Raw genomic sequence first — 21,481 nt, 5'->3', positions numbered from 1 at the left:
TTTTTTATGCCAATTGCTTTGACATAAATATAAGTGTGAGATGAAGAATTAGGAATTTTTCTAGAATGTTTATTCATGAAATTATAAAATTCAATGAATTGTAAGAAGTTTTTTTTTCAGATTCATCCATCTAACCCGTAACTCATCTTAAATTAGATTGAATTATAAATTTTCTAGTTTGTCAAAATGATGGATCGGCTCACCCCATCCCACCAGATGATAAATTTTTGATGGGTTAATATGTCCCGCCACATATGAGCCCGTGCTCTATTCACATGTTAGTAGTTATAAAGAGACAAGGTTAATCTTTTTAACCTTCAGTCGAGATAAGATTAAGCCACACAAACCAAATAGTCATCTTATTTAAGAGTAAATCTTTTGTTTTACTTATTAATACCACTCCCTAATAATTAGTAGGGCCCTAAATGTATCAAATATTTGTTAGCAAATTTGATGTTAGATTGGTAAATAATTTGTTATGTTCGTTCAATACATACGAAGTTAATTAAATGAACAAATTTAAATAACTCATTAAATTTAATGAATAAATTTAAATATATTTGTGTTATGTTCGTTAATATTCATAAAAAGAGATCTTGAATTGTTCGTGAACAAAATTCATAAATAAATTTGTAAATTATATTCATCAATAAAATTCTTTTTAATATAATAAATAAATAATTTTTTTATACGAACAAATAAATTTATATTTTCGAGCTCAATAACAAATCAAATAAATTTAAAAATATAAAAATTTAAACCAAACTCAAACTTGTAAAAAAAAAATCAAATCAAGTTTAAACAATCATTCCAATAGTTTAGCTTATTTTAAATTTGATTTAGCTTAACTAAATTATCTTATCAAATACAATTGGACCCAACAAAATTTGACTCGTTTGCAACCCTAACATTTGATAGGATTCCTATTGTTAGAAGCTAGCTTGCTTACTCTTTGAAGTTCTAAGTTGTAAAATTTAGAATTTACTAATACTAACAAAGTCTAAGTATAATTAATTTGTCAACAAAATTTATTTTAATAACAATTATGAGAATCGATCATACCCTTTCATCATATGCATCGTCTCAAAATTATCGATAGAACTTTTACGTGTGAACTTATTCGAGTCTAAGTCTAACTGTCCAACCATATGCTTTACAACTTAACTTTCGTCTTTAAGCCAAAAAGGCCTTCTCGAACATTAAGATAATAAAGAAAACTATCTAATTAAACTCCAAAATACTTAGAACAAAATTAATCCTTGTAAAAGGGATTATTTGTCTTTAATCCTTGTTAAGACAAATAAGTTCAATGATTAGTGGAATAATTATCTAAGAAATGCTAAGATAGATTTGTATTAACCAGGCATAAAGTATAGCTAGGTCACTTGTTAATATTATATATTAATTCACTGCCGTTGCACTATAATATTAATTAAAATAAAATAGTATTTTTTAATGAACAAATGAACTAATAAATGGTACTTAATAAGGTGCATTAAGCTAATAATTAAGCTAACTATTAGTTAATGGCTTTGATCAGGAGAGCCATCAACTATATAACTTGTAGGATAAATTAAGGGACGGCAGCCAAACTATCACTTACAAGTAAATAAATTAGAATATTTTAGTCTTATTTAATCCGGCAATTTAGATTAATTTAATCAACATCAAGTGTTAATTAGTGTTTGACTAAAAGTGTATTTATTCCTCAAGGTGATCATTGTGTTTTAAGCTCTTAACTTCTTGTCAACTATATTTGATCTTTACTTTTAGTATTAGAATTAGTCTTTTAGTCATGACCTTGTCGAAGATCGAATCACAACTTGAAAATATCATTCTTAAAACTAGCATTCCTAAAATCGAAGAGTCTAATTAAAAAAAAGGAGGAGAGCTCTCTCTTCTTACTTCTTTTGTAGCTGGATTCTCTAAAATCAGAAGAATCTTTAGAATGAAATTCTAACTCAACACCTTTTGAGATTTTGAGAAGAGTTGCTCTTTGGGGAGCACTAGGGTTGTAAAAGATTTCAAGCTTGTTTGATAAGATAATCAAATCAAGTTAAGCTTAAAATGAATTAAGTCATTGAAATGATTATTCAAGTTTAGCTTTGTTTCCTTTTTATGAGTTTGATCAGCTTGGTTCGTCGATATTACTTACTTTCAATTCATACTTATTTGATTATTTGAAACTTTTACATTTTAATCTTGTTTGATTGGTTATTAAGCTCGATAATACAAATTTATTTGTTTATTTTAAAAGTTTAGTTTTATTGATAAATATGATTCACAAATATTATCCACGAACATTAACAAACTGAGCATATATGTATTTCAGCTTGTTCGCTTAATTTAACGAGTTGTTTAAGCTTATTTATTTATTTGATCTTGTATATTGAACAAATATATATAAAAAAAAAAAACTCTTACCAAATTAAACACCAAACTTATTCACAAATGTTCATTCATTTACACCACTAGAGAGCACAATACAATGAAAGTTGTAAGTTGTGTTGGAGGTTATTATATTGTCTATCGTTAGTCTCTATAAAAGAATCATTTAGGAGGTTTTAGAGGTGATGATTTACCCTATGACGGATGTTATCAGTTAAAATCTGCTTATTTCTACTATATGAACTTAGTTGATACTATGATAACATCTAATTTTTTCAATTCGTAAATTTAAAATTAAAGCTAAAGATATAGTGAGGCTGAATCAAAGTATAAATTTAAATCTAAAATAAAATCTATTCATCATTGATCTATAAATTGGACAATAAAATACATCAGACACTTTATACTTACGGAGGTCACAAGTTCTTGGTATACACTCTACGTTCTAAAATAAGATATATTCATATTTGATCAATAGATTAGACGCTAAAATACAATAGACACTTTATGCTTAGGGATGTCACCAACTTGGCATATTCTTGGTATACACTCTACGTTCTAAAAAGACTAGTCTTACCTATTTTTGGTACCTATTTAAATACGCCATTAAGCCATTCTTAATTCCACCACGTCACTATTAAGTTCTTAATTATAGTTAAAAGTCTAATAACTTTCTAAACCATCAAAGTCTTCCCTAATATCAAAATTGTTAAAATCAAATGGTAAGATTAAAAAAAAAAGTAGCTGTCAACTCTTTTAAATTATCATTTTAATTATTAAATTTTGGAGTAGCATAGTTTTGAGGCAGCCGGCAAAGGCAGGAGTGATTAAGGGGAGCGGTTAAGTTTGATTACGGCCAGCAAAAGGCGTCTTAAGCCGAGATTAGCGTTATTTCGCGGTTTGTTTAAGGCGACAAATGGCGCTTGGTCGGCTGCAGTGACGTCACCGTGTGCGCAGTCATCGCTAATTGATGAATTTGGAGGAGTGCGATTGGCCGAGAGGTGACGCGGAATGCCTTTTCGCTGACGCGGCTGTGAATCGCCGTCGCTGTCTCTGAAAAGTGGTCGATGGGACGATTCCACGGCTGCGCCTCCGAGTCGTGGGAACCTCGCCGTGGAATTGACTGCAGCGTTTCCTCGCCGGCGACTGAGTCTGACGATCTTTCGTTGACAATTTAAAGGGAGAGAGATTAATGATTTAACTTTTTTTTTAAAAAAAAAAATTCTTATGATTCAACTAATCACGAGACAATTGGGTTCTATAAAATTTTTTCATTCTATCCTATTTTTATTTAGAAAATATCTTTCTTATAACATTTAATAATTTGATAAAAATATCATAATATATAATAATTTTGTTATCAAAATTATTTTTATTAGACTTCGTTGTAGCAATGTTAATTGATTTGGATCAATTAAGAGTAATTTTATCTAAATTAAAATAAAGGGTATTTTAATATCATAATAATAATTAGTATGTAATAATTTTAATTAAGTTGGAATGGTTTTGATCAAGATTATTATAATAATATTTTAAAAAAAAATAGAATAAAAAAATAGAATGAGATGTTATTCTGATTTTTTTTTCTTCAAAATATATCATCCTTGTTGACAATAATAATAAAAATAGAGGACTCTTTTTTATTTTTACTCAAAGTATTATGTTTTAAGTAATTAATGCAAACTCTATGTTAAATGGTGTTTCTGGACTTTTAAAAAGAAATTTTAAGTGTTAGGTCTTCCAAAAATTCTAAGAATGAAAGCTTAACTTGACTTAGTTAATCATTTCATATAAATCAATCATTTTTCAAAATAATGAAAAATCTAGAGGCACATTTGAAATTATTTGAATATTGACAGCATTTTAGCAAATGTCTATGAGTCTATACCTTCCAATTGATAGATAAATGATTTATCTAAGCTACTTAGTTATTTAGTATACTAGATTTGTCTCTTCCACTTAACTTGCCTTACTTAACTCATATGATATCTACATGGTCTTCTTGTTTTACCTACTTGTATATTATTGATTTCTATGAGTTCATTTGTTCAATTTGCTTGACTTATTTAGTCGACTTAATCCTTGTTTCCCATCTAGCCTATTCGGCTCATCAAAATCAATCGATTGATCCAATCAATCTACCTTATTCATAATTATATAATTTGCACTTCAAACCCTCCCCCTTTGCTTGAGTTTTCTTTACAAAAGCATCACGATCATAGATTATCTTTGGAGCCCAATCCTCATTATTATACCATTTTATCGAACTAAACCAATATGAGTTGAGCAAGACATCACACCCTAATCATCTATTTTAATCACAATCCACTTGGTTTTATTAGTGCAAGATGGTGGGAAACCCTATTGTCTTGACTGCTTAATTAATAGCTTCCCCTTTGTCTCTGCTCTTTAATTAACCTCGTTTGAATCATTAAGCACTTTCTTAATGACTGCACCTGCCAAGCAATAAGCCAGAAGCAGTAATTAGGACCACTAATTACACTTTAATTAATTAAGATGGTTAATGGCGACAAGGTCTTCTCGCCATTCTCCCTGTTTGCTCCCCTGTTTCCTAACTCTGTGATTGTCTATTTATATGAAACAGGGGAAGCCATGGCTGGGCACATATGCTTCTGATGGAAGTAATCATGGAGGAGGCCGGAGCTTTCTCTGGCTGCAGCTCCACCACCGCCGTCGGCGACCGTGCTAACTTCATGTACGACTGGAATGAGTGGGAGACTGTTTCGGCTGAGGAATGGGCCCTCTTGCCCTCCGCCGGCGTCGTTGCCGACGACTTCCACGAGCTCGTCGAGGCCATGATGTTTTCCACCGGAGATGATGTGTTCCAAGGTCCCTCCGCCGTTGGGCTTGAGTCCGTCTCGCATACTGCGTCCTATAACTCCAGCCCGAGCAGCATGGCCTCGAGCGAGGACGAGGCCGCCGTGGTCAGCCGCGACGACAAGGGGGCGAGGCTGGTGGACCTGCTGGTTGCGGCGGCGGAGGCGCTCGAGGGCCCGCAAAAATGCCCGGAGCTGGCTCGGGTGATATTGGTTCGGCTCAAGGAGTTGGTGTCTCAGGCCGCCGCCACCGGCGGAGCCACTAGCATGGAGCGGCTGGCCGCGCACTTCACTGACGCGCTACAGGGACTTCTCGACGGCGACGTAGGGGGAGGCGGCCGGCGGAAAGGCTCCGTTCGCCACAGCGCGGACGCGCTCACGGCGTTCCAGCTGCTGCAGGACATGTCGCCGTACGTCAAGTTTGGGCACTTCACGGCCAACCAGGCGATCCTGGAGGCGAGCGCTGGCGAGCGACGCGTGCACATCGTGGACTATGACATCGCCGAGGGAGTGCAGTGGGCGTCTCTGATGCAGGCCCTCGTCTCCCGCCCCGGCGGTGGCCCGCCGCCTCACCTACGCATCACCGCCGTCTCGCGCGGCGGCGGAAGCCGTGCGGTGCAAGAGACCGGCCGGCGCCTCGCCGCCTTCGCTTCCTCCGTCGGACAGCCGTTCTCCTTCTCCCAAGTACGGCTCGAGCCCGACGGCGAGCGTTTCCGCCCGGCGGGCGTCAGGCTGGTGAAGGGCGAAGCGGTGGTGATGAACTGCATCCTCCCCCCGACGACCACCACGAGCAGCGGCTCGACGCAGTCCGTGGCGTCATTCCTGTCGTGCGCGGCGGCGATTGGAGCCAGGCTGGTGACCCTGGTGGAGGAGGAAGCAGAGGAAACGCCGGGAGAAGCAGAGCCGGTGGTCGAACAAAAAGGGAGCTTCGTGGGGCGGTTCATGGGGGAGCTCCGCCGCTACTCGGCCATGTGGGACTCCCTGGAGGCGGGGTTCCCGATGCAGGGGCGTGCGCGGGGGGTGGTCGAGCGGGTGATCCTGGGGCCGTGGATCGCCGGCGCGGTGGGGCGGGCGTACAAGGAGGCGGTGAGCGGGGAGCAGAAGGAGGGCAGGTGGGGGGAGTGGATGGCGGCGGCGGGGTTCGGCCGGGTGGAGATGAGCTGCTTCAACCACAGCCAGGCCAAGCTCCTTCTAGGCCTCTTCAACGACGGCTACAGGGTGGAGGAGGAAGGCTGCAACAAGCTGGTGCTGGGGTGGAAGACCAGCAGACTGCTCTCTGCTTCAGTATGGAAACCTCCACTTCCACCACCACCACCTCCTCCTCCATGCCTCGATTCCTCTCCTCTTCCTCTTCCTCTTCCTCTTCCTCTTCCTCTCGGTGCTTTTGATAGCTATGAGATCTCTGATTTCTTCTATGATTGAATGATTCAGTTCAGTTCGATTGAAGTTGTTTGTGTACATATTCAACCTTCCTTCTCGTGTATTGTTGCATCAATTTCTTGAGAAATTACTTCTTCATTCTCATCTAATTTTGTGAATGATAGCAAGAACACCACCATCCTAATACACTAACTCCAATTTTATTCTTAAATAATAATACTACTACTACTACTAATAATAATATTATTATTTTGTTACGTAGTGTTCTACTAGACAAGCAAAAAAGACTTTTTTAATGGAATGATAGTGCTCTGTGTTGGTGCAAGTTGGCCATGACAGAGGTTTTAAAATTTGTGCTGTTGTTGGCAGCAAATAAGATGATTCAGTTTGAATAAACTAGTCCAAAGTTTCTGTCTTGGGTAATGGTTACCGGCTAAATCATTATTAATCTGAATAGAAAATTAGGAAAATGAAGTTTTTTTATTCAATCATCTTGTAAATAAGTTATTGACTGCATTTTCTCATGAAATATATGGATGTTAATACCTGTGCCCTGTTGTTTCCACGTGTAAGATGAACAATGGTAAGAGGAGCGATGCAGTGGAAAAATACTCGAAGGTCATCTGATAGTGTATAGATTGTACTTTGAAATTTCTCGATAAACATATTAAACTAAGAACCCAACTAAGAATATTAAGGTCCCATTAAGTTCTTACTCTTTCATGTCTACAATCCGGTTCATCCAATTATTAAAGAGATGAATCCAACTAAGAATATGAACCATAAAAGAAAACACCTATTAAATCGATCACAAGAATACTAGTTACAGTATCCCACCAACCAAAAAATAATCCTTTCAATAGTATCGGCCATTGGCATAGTCTTGCCAAACAAAGAAAGTAAATCAAACACATTAGACATTCTTAAATTCTTATTTCATTCTTTACATATTCCACCCTCACAGATAACTGCTACATTACTATATTCTATCAGGTAAACCAAACATTAAAGAGTGGAGAATATACAGCAGAAGTCTATACATTGTGTGCAATAACCAAGCTAAGTAACATGGATTTAGGACTATAGATTCACTACAATCTCATGCAGCCAGAGTAAACATTGCAAATCGAAATGTAGAGCAAGAACCCTGGCGAAATGTCGACTAATATATGTGATCTTGGGGAAAAAATGCAACTCTATTGTTGAAGGAAGATGAATTAGAGACCGAAGAGATTCTCAGCGGCCTTTTACAAATGGATGCTCCAATAGTTGAGAAGCATTAGGACGGTCATCAGGGTTTACTTGTACACACTTCCTAATGAAATCGCGTGCATCTCTGGAGAGAGAGTCTGGAATAGTTGGGGGTTCGCCGTGGCCGATCTTGTATAAAGCTTGCATCTGCAAAGTTAAACAAAAACTCAACATTCGCTGATTGGGGCCAAATGCCATAGCAATGAATACGGTCATTCGGCGTAAGTGTATTGCAATAGACACCTAGCTGCAGCAAATATAGACTAGACACCACAAACAGAGATTCTTCCCATAAAAGATTGCTGAGAACTGTTTTCAGCCTTAAAATTGCATAAGAGAGTAACATCAATAATACAAGTTTCTGAGTTGGCAGTCGTAATTTGAACACTCGATAGCTACAAGACTTCCAAGCCACCTCTTCAATGATTAAGTCTATACAGTTTAACAAGTTAACTATATTCAGCTTGAACAAGTAAGAATTGTTCCAGTCGACTGATAAAATATAGCTTGACACCTTGGAAATCTTTGGACTAATAGAGAGGAAATGCAAACACACTCACAAAAAGAAAACAAATTTTATTGACTTATCAGTCACTAACTTACTAAAAGTGAAGTACCAAAGCTTAAGATAAATTTGAATAATGACGGACTAGTAACTAACCAGTTCCAAGTGAGGATATGGAATCTGGCGAGTAAGCATTTCCAGAACAGTGCAACCAAGACTCCATATATCGGCAGCTTGTCCATATGTTCTTCTAGGATTAACAACCTGAAAAAATGCTATGTTAAGAATTCCATTCGTACGATTATTTCGTAGTTAAAATCTTGTGTGCTGCAGTATCATGACAACAAAGATGCATAGGGAAGATGCAGCAGACTGAGTTTTAATAAAGTGGACGAAGATACAGTTATGCCTCCTTGGCTAGTTCTGCAATGGCGTCAGACCTACTTGATTGCAAGTCTGGTCGACTAGCTCAGGCCTGATGTTGAAGGAGGATAGTGGTCCATCGACGGAAGGGAACTACAAAGAGGACAGTGGCCCATTGATTTAAATGATTGACTCAATGGTTGACCAATAGACTTGACCAGATCAATGCCCGAGTTGACATGTGCTTCAACAAATTGATCCATTGGCCTGGACACTGGACCAGCAAGCCAGAACTCATCCGGTTCAGTTTTTACAACTATGCTTGAATTTGACAACTAGTTAAATCAACACACCTTGATTTAGTGATTTAGCACCTCAAACTTAAATCTGATGGGGTTATGCTTCCTCATGAAATGTTGTTTCGTCAAAATAGTTAGGAGATTCGAGTTTGTGTCAATATCGAAGCCTCAATGAAATAACCTACCTTGGTCCTTAATTACAAGATTATCATGCTGTGGATTATCTCGTAGATTGTTTTATAAAAAATGCTTCCATATCTTAAAATCCAAATTTGATGCATGAGTCCAAATTTCTGCCTATTTTAGGTTTGAATGTTGATATCGAAGCCCCCAGACAAACAGATATCTTAGTTGATAATTAGAATGTCAAAATGCTATGAGTTATCGTGAATATTCTTTAGGCAAAGTGTTTCTCACTGAAACAACAGACTTCTCAAAACGTTTTGCGATGTTATTGAAACTTTCAAATGACCACTTAAAACAAGAAGAGGGGGCTAACCTCTGGAGCCATCCAATATACACTTCCTCGACAAGATTTCAGCATGTTGAACTTGCTCATCTGAAATAGTGAAATGGTTTGCAACAACAGTAACAATAAATCGTATATTCAAAGAAATCACATTTTCAAAGCTTGAGAACATCAGAACAAACCTCCTTTGCCAATCCAAAATCTGCAAGTTTCACCAAGCCATTCACGTGAACCAATATATTTGCACATTTGATATCTCTGCCAAAAGTAAGGATATCTATTAAGTTTCTTCTCATAGGATATAGAAAAGAACAAAATAGTTAGCACATGCTGTTCGAAAAGCATATGTGTCGAACTTGTACGAGGAGATAATCATAAATGGTTCGTGCTACTGATTCAGTGGCACTGAAAGCATTGCACCCCCTTCAATGGAATTGTTTCCTTTTTTTTTATAAAATTAAAGTTTGAAAGATCAAATTTGCTTGTATTCATGATTTGAAGCCTAACCACACCATCTATAACATGCCTCTTGAGTGAGATTTAAACTATATATGTATTCAGTTGTACATAACCTCATCGGAGAAAAAAAAGATCTGAAAATTTAAACATAATATTGTACGGATCAAACTTTCACCAATATAATGTAACGGTTGCATCACCTGTGCACAACATTACGCTCGTGAAGGTAATTTAATCCATTTAGAATTTGCTTGGTGTAAGAAGAAACTTGGGAGTCTTGCAAACGATACTTCTGGTACAGAGATGCAAGGGAACCTTGTGTGACAAGTTCGAGGAAAATATATAGTTTTGATGACTCCTACAAAATGATATATGCCACATTCAAAGTTAGACAATGTATGTTGAGAAAATAAAGTGAAAAAGGGTAAGTTTTCTCATTGCACCAACTAGTCCTTTTCCACACATCTAGTTTCTAACAAAGAATATTCAATAATAAATTGACAAGCTTTACTATATGAAACCATCTTGAAGGATAAGTTTGTGTGAATGTAAAGAACTTGGATCTATGAAAACTGTCGAAACAAGTTGTTACCTTGTCTGTCCCATAATACTGAACAACGTTATCGTGTTCAAACTGACTCAGCAGCATAATCTCCTGGCAGGGAGAAGTAAGCTAGGTCAGAATATACTTACGACTGGAATTCAAATTAAATTTGAATTATGAAAGATTTAAAGAAATTTAATAAACAGTTATACGATAAAACAATTTGAAATTAGCATTAGTGTACCTGCTCAAGTTGAAGAATACATTGTTGAGCATTGCATCCTTTGTCAAGCAAGGGAACTTCTTTAACAGCAAAAAATACACCCTCCCTGAGAACATAAAGCTTATATTGGCCGGAAATAATAAGGAAACCACAACAGTTTATAACAGCCAAAGCTTCCAATGGAGCAAGATCCAAGACCTAATTATTGTAGATAGTAGATATGTAGAACTAAATATTACTGAACAAACAAAGGAAATATCATCCTAAAGAATCTGTGGAACATCAAAATCATATGAGAGGCCAACTGCACGCTTGAAAATTAGTGAAGTTTCCGCTTACAAGTTAGATAAAGATCATTCTTTGTGCAAATCCAAGTATATTAGGAACTACTCATTTTGCCTCAACACATGACCATAATTTTCAACCTCATTAACTGGTTTATATGCCACAAAGAATTGCAAGTGTGAAAGATTGAACTAGCATTTACTTATTTTTGAAAGTCGGAAAGAACTGAAATCAAACAGAAGGGATATACTTGAAGCACGAAAGCCTGGATGCAATAGAATTGATTCCTAAATAAAACTAACTTTTCTATAGAAGTGATTGGAACCCAAAATCCAATTATTGAATTCTACATATCGAGTGAGTTCATCCTAAATAACCTTTACAAGTTCATGAATTAATTAAACAAAACACCACGTCTAATAAAATTCAATTGATAGTATGGAAGTCTTCATGAAAACCACTGACTCTCTTTAAGAACAAGTAGTTAGTATCTAACAAAAGTACTCAATAAAAGCATATTGTATTCAATTTGCAGGATTGGAATATATACTAACACATTACGCGAATAAAAAATATGCGGATTCAGTTTAATATCATTACTTACTCACTGATCCCCTCATAAACTGAACCGAACGAACCGCTCCCCAAGAACGCACCACGCATCCATGACTTTATCTTCCTCTTGAACCTACCGTTAGGCGAGATGATGAATGTCTCAGTGGTCGAACAGGATGAATCATCATCATTCATCGTCGAGTAAGAAGAAGTCCCAGTAAAGTCATCAGAGGTGTCCCCCAACCAAATCTCCCTCAATTCCTCATCAGTGATTTCATCCACAGGTGAAACTCCTCCCTTCACCTCATCCTTGGAATCCACAGATTTCCTTCGACCTGCATCAAGACCACTCTTCTCTGGAGCCAAGGCTCTTAAGTTATACAAAGCTGTGCTGGCAGAGTCTGGAACGGAGGTAGAGAGAGGAGGTTTAAGAGCTGATGGTAGATTATCCCTAGTAGGATAAGATGGTGTAGGTAAAAACGTTGTGGAAGGTGTTGGAGGAGAAAGAACCGGTGGCCGGACTCCTCGGATCCCTACATCTCCTGCCCTAGACCTTGGAGAAGCACATGGAATCTCGACAGGTTCAGTTTCAGAAACCCTATTATCGGGGTTCTGAACAACACAGGGCTTCCTGTCTTCTTCTCCTGAGTTCTGCTGCTTACTCTGCTCGTTTGCGGCAGACAAAATGGACGCACAAAGAGCTGATTTTTGCGACAAGGTGTGGCATAGGCTGTTTGGACTGTCCGGCTGCAGAAAATTAGACCTAGTGAGAAAATCTGCGGGCGATCGCACCTTTCGCTTCTCCCAATCGTCAAATGAAATGGCAAAGTCCTCTGGGCCGTCGAGACCGAGGCTGCGGCAGAGGATGCCCACCTCGTCCTCCACGCTGCCGTCGATCCGAAAGCTCGTCTTGTGGGCGTAGGTCGATGGCCAGATGTTCAGCGACAGAGTGACGCGGGTGTTGGCTTGCTCCTCTGACGCAGCAGCGGAGGATCCCGCAGACCACGACGCCCGCACTGCCTGCGCCTCGTACTTGATGTTTTTCAACGCGTTGCACCGCTCCAGTCTCGGCCGAAACCCTGCACCTTGCTTCTGCTGCTGAGGAAACTTCCGCTGCGGCTGCCGGGAGTCCATCCAGAGACGCTCCAGCCGAGACGCCTCTTTTTTATGGCTCGGCAATATGGCACCGCCGTAGCACTAGCACAGCTCCCATCACCAAGACCCGCAAAAAGGCAGAATCTTGACCAGTTGACTCCACTAAACCAATCTAAACACGCAACCTTTGGCGCAAGAAAGGCAAAAAATCCCAAATAATTTCGACGAAACAAGCTCGCGCCGCGAAAACCATCAAAAGATGCTAACTTTTTAAACGAACCCAGAAATTCAGATCAGAAGAGCTGACGCAGCGAAGTGAATCACCAGAGGAGAAATTGCCAAGAAAGTCGACGATTTATGCCGCTCCTCGACGAATGGGAGAAACGCGACAACAAGGGGTCCGCGGATTCCACAAGCGCTGTTTCGAGGAGTGTACGAGGACTTCTTCGCAGGGGGAAACGCGGCGGTGAAGACTCGATCTCGGCGGTCGGATCCGTCGCCAACCAAAGCGGTTGGATTGGATCGGAGGAGATTTGCGTTCGCTGGGTGGCGTCACGGAACAGTCGTCATCAGCAGCCCAACGGCTCGGACAAAACTGCGAGGGCACTTTCGCACTTCCGTTTGGTGCTGAATCTCAGTGCTATCAATTTTTAGAATATTGTATTCTTTTAATAAAATGAACCTGTTTTTATTTATTTATTTTTGTAATATAAATGTTGGGATTTTGCTCAATTAATTTTAAAATAGACCATCTTCTAATTCACTTATCGAATAAATCTAAGCACATTCAAAAGAGATCGACGTCTAGAATTACCATTCTATTAAAATTCAAACTTGCCTATGAATACTTTATCTTTATTTTAATTTTTAATTTTTGTATATCCCATTCTCACAATCAGATTATTCCCAGCCCCACGGAGAATTTTAATCGGTCAAATACCTAAAGTAGCACAATAGTGTAAGCATGAGTTTTCCATAAAATTCAAATTAGCACATGTCCCAGTAAACAATTGAACCTGGTGCACTCCAATATCTCGCTGCTCCTTACCGTTGTGTCATGCGGGTACAATAATTTATCTTTATTTTTTTTTTAATATCAGCTATTAGGATCTTATGATCGGACTAATTCTGAGATAGACAATTCAATTTCACATTGCGCTCACTAAGTAAATTTAGAAAATGTAATTGTTCACAGCTTGATAATCCAACATTATCAGTTATTTGAACCTGTCAGCCATTCGAAAATGCGCTACGCGAGAATCGAATCCTCGCTTCTGAATTTATGTCGTCTTGTTGCTAATCATCTTACCATATCATGGGCCTATGATCTTTATTTATTTATTTTGGTTATTAGATATTCAACTCTTCGAATTGAGATAATCTTGAAGATGACCTATTCGATTTCATAAAAAAAATTTAACTTCCATTAGAATAAATCGAGAAGAACTAACGGAAGTTCATTCAAGTGGCCAATGTTCTTAGAATTATCATTTGAAAATTTCTACAGTACGCCACGACTGGCATTCAATCCGTAAATATTCGGTTAATCATTCGAAGGAATTAACTGTTGCACCTTTACTCTGGTAATACTTTATTTTTTTAGATAATATATGATACGGATATGTCTTAAGGGTAGAGTTGGAATTAGGAGGGGGAGGAGGGATAATTTGGTCCTTTCACTATTTAGAGCTTTAAGGAGAGGGGGGCTTTTTGGCTTCGTGTCTGCTCCACCTTCGCGAGGATGATCACAAGGTCGTCGTCTCTCTCGTCACCGGCAAACCACCTCCTCTCTCTCTCTCTCTCTCCCTCCCTGCAGCCAGCATCGCCTCCGATCTTCTCTGCGTGGATGTCGTTGAGCATCCACACCGCCTATCGCAAACCAGTCACAACCTCCTTCCTTCACGCTCGCCAACTAGTCGTAGCTCTCCCCTTCTCCCCTACTCTCTCAGTCTCTCTCTCTTGCATGTGCGGAGGTCGATGGTTGCGGGTAGGATGGGCATCTCCTTCTCCACGCCGGCCACCAGCGCCGCTAGGGAGCCACTTCCCCTTGTGCCGCCTCCAGTTGCCATCTCCTCTCTTCTCCACGCCACCATGACCAAGGGGACGACCACCCAAGAGCTCTAGCTGTCAGTGTCGTCGCCGGCGTTATAGCTCACGGCCACATCCTTTTCTTCCTCGCAGCCCCAGCCCTGGGAGCTGCCACCATCGGCACAGCTGCTGCCAGCGATCATCGTCACCCTTTGGGTCACCGACAACACTGCCTCTGTCTCCCTCTTTTCCAGCATTTGCAACAACCCTCTTTCCCCTCAGCGTCACTCCCCTCACTATCTCCATGCACGCTAACGCGCCTCTCCCTCTCTTGAGCATCTTTCCCGCTCCACCGCCGTGTGATATTCGTCCCTCAGCGCCATAGCCGACCATCTCGACCTGCTCCGGCGCCTAGGGGCACCATGGTTGCCCATTAAAGTCGTGGACTTCACGTCGCAGTCACTGCCCCAACGTATTATGGCTGGTTGTCGCCATCTTTGAGAATCCGACGCTTATCTGGTGTAGACTCCTCATCGTTGTATGCCTCTGACCTGTGTGCCACTATTGTGTTTCCGGCCTAGTCGAGATTATGTTCCAGTCTTCATGTCATCTTGGTCTGTGTGCCACTAAGTACCTCTCGGCTCGCGTGTCACTAGTACCTCCCAGTTTGCATGTCATCTTCTGAATCTTGGTCGTGCTCGACTAGGTGTCGCCGGATCCAACTCTTCTTCTGGTTCAGAGTCATCTACCAGGATGGGTCACGACAACTCGAGTAGCATTTCGACTAGTTCACCGATCCATCCGAGGGCACTCCATTGGGCCAGGGTACGTTCTCCATTCTTATCCTATACACATTTCATTATTTTATATCTTAGCCTGTTACATATATATATTCGTTGGATCTGTGTCGAGTATCGGGGTAATAGAGACCGGGGCAACCCGGTCGATGACTGCAGGTAGCGTTGACCAGAGGACTTCTGACGACTTGTGTTGGGATGTATATTAAAAGCCTAGGTTTTTGTATGAACATTTATTTTGAAATAAGAATCACATTGGTCAAATGTTTGCATTTATGTTAAATGCAGTTGTCCATTTAATTTATTTTGTAGATAACATGGTGTTTGATGTGACACAGAAGATCATGTTATCAGTTCCTTATAAATTATAAATAGTAGCTCACAACCAAGATAGAATGGGGCAAACCATTGGAGTGGTTGTAGTGTATTTTGGTATTAGTTTATCTTGACTATAAAGTTACACTAGTACACTATGTGTGTATTGAGCAGGATCATTTGAGGTTGTTTCTTTTTATACTAACTGTATACAAGAACAAAACTTTTGTTATTATGGATGTGCGTACTCTTAATCCTGATATAATAGCAAGCACGTATACTTAGTATTTATTTCTTTGATTTATCAATGGGTGAGATTTAGTTCGATAAATCAATAGGCCCGATAAGTTGGGAAATGATATTATTTATATGGTATGTTGTTGATTATAGAAGAAAATTGTGTCTTAATAATCTAGGTTGATAATGTCTCCTTGAGAAGCTCATAAGGATTATCATGTAAACCCTGCAGATGGACTTAGTCCGGCATGATAATGAAGTTGAGTGGTACTACTCTTGGAGCTAGATATTAATTAAGTGAGTTGTCAGTAACTCATATAATTAATGGGCATTTGATATCTTAAACACAGGCACCACTAGAAAACTAGGCTTTTGAGACAGAACAAAATATGTCTTAAATTATAAATTTAGCGTCTCAAAATGTTTTCGAGACTGTGATGAGACGGTAATATAGTCATCCCTAATACAAGTGTCTCAAAAAAATATTGAGACTGTTGTACTGTCTCAAATGTTATTTAAGACGGTGATGAGACAATTGTTAAATTGTCTCAAAAGTATTTAAGACAAATATTGTTTTGTCTCAAATGTTATGTCTTATCCTATGGAAAAACTAAAGACAAATGTGTTGTCTCTAAAGGCACTAAATTGAGATGGTAATGTGCTGTCTCAAATAGAAGTGAAGACAGTAAATTACTATCTCTAATGTTTTAACTTGTTAGATGCAACAATTATGACAAAAATTAATAATATTAAAAGAACATTTATTATACAAATTAATCTAGATCAAATTTATTGAATTGTCATTTCAAGACAAAAAGAAAAACTCTCTTTTTATAAATTAAAAATGATATACACAATATAAAATTCTATAATCATTAATTGAAGTGCATCCAACATTCATCCAATAACAGAAATATCTACATATCTATCATTAATTTGATAATAAAAAAAATAACTATTCCAAGTTACAAAAAATAAAGTCTAAAGAACAACTCCTTGCGATTTAAAGATAACTTCTATAATCCTTCTTCATCAGAATTCTGATGAACATAAAAAAAATTCTTATTAGAGGTAAAGATGATTTATAATATATATTGTTAAAAAAAAATCAATAAATAGAACTTTTCAATAAGAAATCTCATCATCTAACACATAATCCTCTTTCTTGCAACTATATATATACAACATAAACAACCCCAAGTTAAACAAATCTCTTCATCTCGTAATAAGAAATGATGGTTTATGTGTTTGTCAATATCTTTGTGCCTTTCAAGTTGTTGAACCTATAAAATAAATTTATCTATAGCTTAAAATATGTACACTACTACATCGCCAAAATTGTTAATAAAACTTAAAAAAAAATCTTATGAAAACAACTACTAATGTACCTGTTGGTTATCTAATCCCTGTTCATGTGAAATAATATTATCTGCAACCTAAATAAAAAATAATGTACGTATCACAAAACTATCAAAATTCATTATAAAAGTCAGTTATTTAAATAAAGTAAAGATATCTTTTGATTACTAAATTCACTGGATTCCATACTAAGATTAGTAAATGGGGATTCATGATTCTCTAACTTTGATTGAAGTGCATCTATTTGAGATTTCATTTGATTTAGAATAGGAGTCACTACTTTCATACACTCTGCTACAGCTTTCTCCGTAGCCATTTTTATTAACTCATTTGAATGTTCATTGAATAACAAGGGATGAGTATGCATATCAGAAGGACTATGACCTAAACTCATAGTGCGAACATAACCATGACTTTGATTTCCCGTGAAACTACTGAAAATCTTCTGTCTCAACTCAGGTGTTTGATCATCAATAGGTACCGCTGATAACTTTTGTCACGCCCCAGGTAGTCCCTGTCCGAAGAAATTTCTGTAGCATCTCCCCTGTACGGGTGACAATATGAAGCATTTCTACATACAAAATATACATCAGCCACATTCGGCTGGAATATATACACAACCACGCAGTTAATATACTCAGCCTACCCGGCTGGACAAAATAAAAATAACCACGCAGTTAATAACAGCCCACACAGCTGTATCAAAAACGCAGCGAAAAATTGAAGAGAAAACTCATAATCCACAACTAACATTTACTAGCCAATTAGGCTTACACAACCACAAGAACACGAAAGCAAAACACTACGAATCAAACTCCAAACACAGACCAATACATACAATACCCAAATTACTGTATACTAAAAATACAAATAAAGCGGAAATAAAACCGATATAACGCAGGACCCAGGACTGGCAGTTGGCATCTCTCCAAGCATCCATAAATCATCTACTGCTACCTGGCGAAAGAAAACTATTTTACGGGGTGGTGAGTATTGGAACTCAGCGGGTATAGGAAAAGATAGTGCATGAACAAAACATATAAATAGAGAATAAGCCAACAGTATACAGTCTCATAAAGGGGACAACAGATACTACCGTGATGTTAACTTAAGTGTTCATACCTGAAGCCATGTTCTAGGCTAACAACAGAAGGTCAGGGGTGGCACAAACCTGCTACAGTACTGCTAAAACTACAAGGTAATATATAAGATGTGTCCATTTTACCAAAATATACCAGTGTCTAAACACCCATAACGAGTGTATATCTCAAACATAAGAAAGCATATCAGCATAAGAAACAACAGTAGTATAAACTAGCTACCACAGCATAAGCTCATAATAGCAACATAAATAAGCAATACTAACAGCAGATATAATAACAACGTATGCACGAATGGTCACCCCGCCCACCTCTCTGCACCACGACCCCTGTATGGTCGAGAGGTCGGATCGATGACAACTGTTCCGCCCAAAAGCCGCCACTCCTCTCAAGTGACCGGATGGACAGGTGCTAAGTAGCTATCTAGCTACCAAGTGAAGGGGATCCCTGCTGCTCACAACTCCAACTACCACTACCCATGAGTGGTCGAGTGCGGCATGACAGGACAAGCGACATCTCCTCCAGCTACCACTACTCATGAGTGGGCGAGTGTGCGGCGCGGCTCGACGGCTCACTCCCCCACAAGGAAGAAGTGGTCGCCTGCATGCATGCAATGACATGATGCGTACAATGCAGCAGTCATCATATAAACATAAGCTAAAATCAGGTATAAGGTATGCTACCTGAAGCCAGCATGCTCAATAAACCCTAGGGCATGGGGGAAGAGGAGGTCGGCCGGGGGAACACTAGGGCACGGGGAAAATTATAAGTTTATATAACTTAGGGATTTTCAATCAAACCCTAGATCAACTCCTCAATCAACTCCCATATCCGGGTATTCAAAACAGACTTTTCTCAAGCCCAGTAACGCATCCCCTCAAACTACGCTATACGAGCTCCAATTAAATCCCAGAAAATTTCTAAAAAATCCAATAAGATTATTTGTCAAATAACCCTATTTTTAATTATTATTTTATTATCGTATTTTACAACTTTTCTTGCATTTGACCCTAGATGTTTATTAACATCAATAAATATAGATCCTTCACAAGTAAATAGAATGATAATGTCTTAACAATATAAGAATTATAAATGAATGTGTTTACTATTAAATTTGCAGCCTCGGCATCAGCTGGAACTCCATTTTTAGAACGAGCCTCAATGTATGTTGTTAAGGGATCAGTTGACTTTCCATCAGCTGCCAACTATATAAAAATGACAAATATTTATAAATTTGTTACCAGAAAAATATAGTATATTATAATTATACATACTTTTATTTTGAAGTTAGGCATCGAAGTCCTTCCAGCCCTATGTATTGGCCCCGCAAGTTCTCTATTGAGTGCATTTTTCTTTGAAATTTCCTTAAAAATAAAAAAATTGAGATTTTTTGAACAGGTTATAATGACAATAATAAAAAAACATAAACAATGTTATTTGAGACAAGAAATTATTTGAAATTTGTCTGTACTCCAGTACTCGATGAGAATCCTCCATTGCTCAGGTTCAATGCGATTAGGAACATTGGTTAACAATTGGTCATACATCTTTCCATTAAAATAATCAGTTTTAATTCGATTCTTCCACTTTCTCCATTTGTTGCCAATAGATTTAAGACATACAGACTTATGTGCAAGAGGGGCATTGCTACTCTCCTATATAATTTATAGGAGATATATGAACAGTTAAAAAAATATTTAGAAACAATTATTATAACTAGGTTAGAAACATTGCTTTGCCATATTGATCATATGATATGATTAATAATAGAGCAAAAATGGTAAAAAAAAAAAATAGAGAACTTACTTGAACTTCATTTCAGATATAATCTGTAACATGTGTGGGCACGTCAGACCATTCCACATATGTTAAGGGAACTTGGACACCATTACGAGCAATTCGACCAAGCAATATAATGATGAATACTTCCCCATATTCAGTCCAATAGCCTGGAATGATTCGTTGAAATCAACTAGTAACTTTTCACCCACTTGTAAATCCCCTTGAGCAGGGCCTCTTCCTCGCTTTTTAGTAACTTCATTGTTAGTTTCTCCTATAAATTCAATAAACATAAAAGACTTGTAAATTACAATAAGTAAAAAAAGACCAACAAAGAGGGGTGATAAATAATATGAGGAATTTTAAAAATAATTGAACACTTTAAAAATCTATATAAACTAACCTGAATTTGGCAAGGTTAAACTAGGTCGTAAATTAGGTGGATCAATTGATTGTGAATTTTGTTGTTCATCAATGAGCTCCAAAGTTTGAGCTTGCAATGTTGATACTTGTTGAACTTGTGATTGATGCTTGGATCTTGTTTGTGGACGATGAACTATTGGACGTAATATATTATTTGGTCTTTGTTGTTATGGTTTCTCTAGTACACATGTGGGAGGATGCACTTGAGATAAATTGCCCTGAGCAGGGCCTCTTCCTCGTTTTTTAGTCACTCCATTATTAGTTTCTCCTAGAAATTCAACAAATGTAAAAGACTTATAAATTAACAATAAGTAAAAAAGAACCAACAAAGAAAGGTGACAAATAATGCAAGAACTTTAAAAAATAATTGAACACTTCGGAAATCAATATAAACTAACCTGAATTTGGCAAGGTTAAACTAGGTTGTGAATTAGGCGGATCAATTGATTGCAAGTTTTGTTGTTCATCAATGAGCCCCAAAGCTTGAGCTTGCAATGTTGATGCTCGTTGAACTTGTGATGGATGCTTGGATCTTGTTTGTGGATGATGAACTATTAGACGTAATATGTTATTTGGCCTTTGTTGTTGCGGTTTATCTATTACACATGTGGAAGGATGCACTTGAGATATATTACCTTTTACCACATTTGCTTGATCACCATTCAATTTTTCTAACATGGTTGTCCCTTTCTTTTTTTGTCTAACCATGATGACCTATCATGAAAAAAATCAACATATTAATCCAGAGTCCAAAAAAAGTCAATTGCACATTTGCAGCTAAACTTGGAAA

At 38.1% G+C, this 21,481-nt stretch overlaps 2 protein-coding genes across 2 annotated transcripts; one reads left to right on the top strand and one right to left on the bottom strand.

Moving 5' to 3' along the window:
* Positions 1-4,785: 4,785 nt before the first annotated feature.
* LOC122013716 (protein NODULATION SIGNALING PATHWAY 2-like) lies at positions 4,786-6,548 on the top strand (the record flags this gene model as incomplete). The annotated part of the gene is made up of 1 exon (XM_042569948.1): positions 4,786-6,548. A coding segment is annotated over exon 1 (1,533 nt), but the record flags the coding sequence as incomplete, so codon positions are not given.
* A 957-nt stretch (positions 6,549-7,505) lies between these two features.
* LOC122014814 (mitogen-activated protein kinase kinase kinase 1-like) lies at positions 7,506-13,040 on the bottom strand. The gene is made up of 8 exons (XM_042571249.1): positions 11,608-13,040; positions 10,740-10,824; positions 10,544-10,606; positions 10,152-10,309; positions 9,675-9,750; positions 9,523-9,582; positions 8,518-8,625; positions 7,506-8,003 (listed from the first exon to the last, which is right to left on the bottom strand). The coding sequence occupies exons 1-8, from the start codon at positions 12,690-12,692 to the stop codon at positions 7,842-7,844; spliced, it is 1,797 nt and encodes a 598-aa protein (XP_042427183.1). The 5' UTR covers positions 12,693-13,040; the 3' UTR covers positions 7,506-7,841.
* Between the last annotated feature and the right edge of the window lie 8,441 nt (positions 13,041-21,481).

This window comes from Zingiber officinale, chromosome 8B, assembly GCF_018446385.1.
Source record: "Zingiber officinale cultivar Zhangliang chromosome 8B, Zo_v1.1, whole genome shotgun sequence".
Taxonomy (NCBI): domain Eukaryota; kingdom Viridiplantae; phylum Streptophyta; class Magnoliopsida; order Zingiberales; family Zingiberaceae; genus Zingiber; species Zingiber officinale.
This window is presented reverse-complemented; position numbering and strand designations above follow the sequence as displayed.

Bases quoted from the DNA above. Each gene is read 5' to 3' on its own strand.
- LOC122014814 (XM_042571249.1), bottom strand. From the start codon at position 12,692: ATGGACTCCCGGCAGCCGCAGCGGAAGTTTCCTCAGCAGCAGAAGCAA. The intron at 9,583-9,674 runs GTTTGTTCTGAT...TCACTATTTCAG, and splicing joins ATTTTGGATTGGCAAAGGAG to ATGAGCAAGTTCAACATGCT. The intron at 8,626-9,522 runs GTTAGCCCCCTC...GCATTTTTTCAG, and splicing joins TATATTGGATGGCTCCAGAG to GTTGTTAATCCTAGAAGAAC.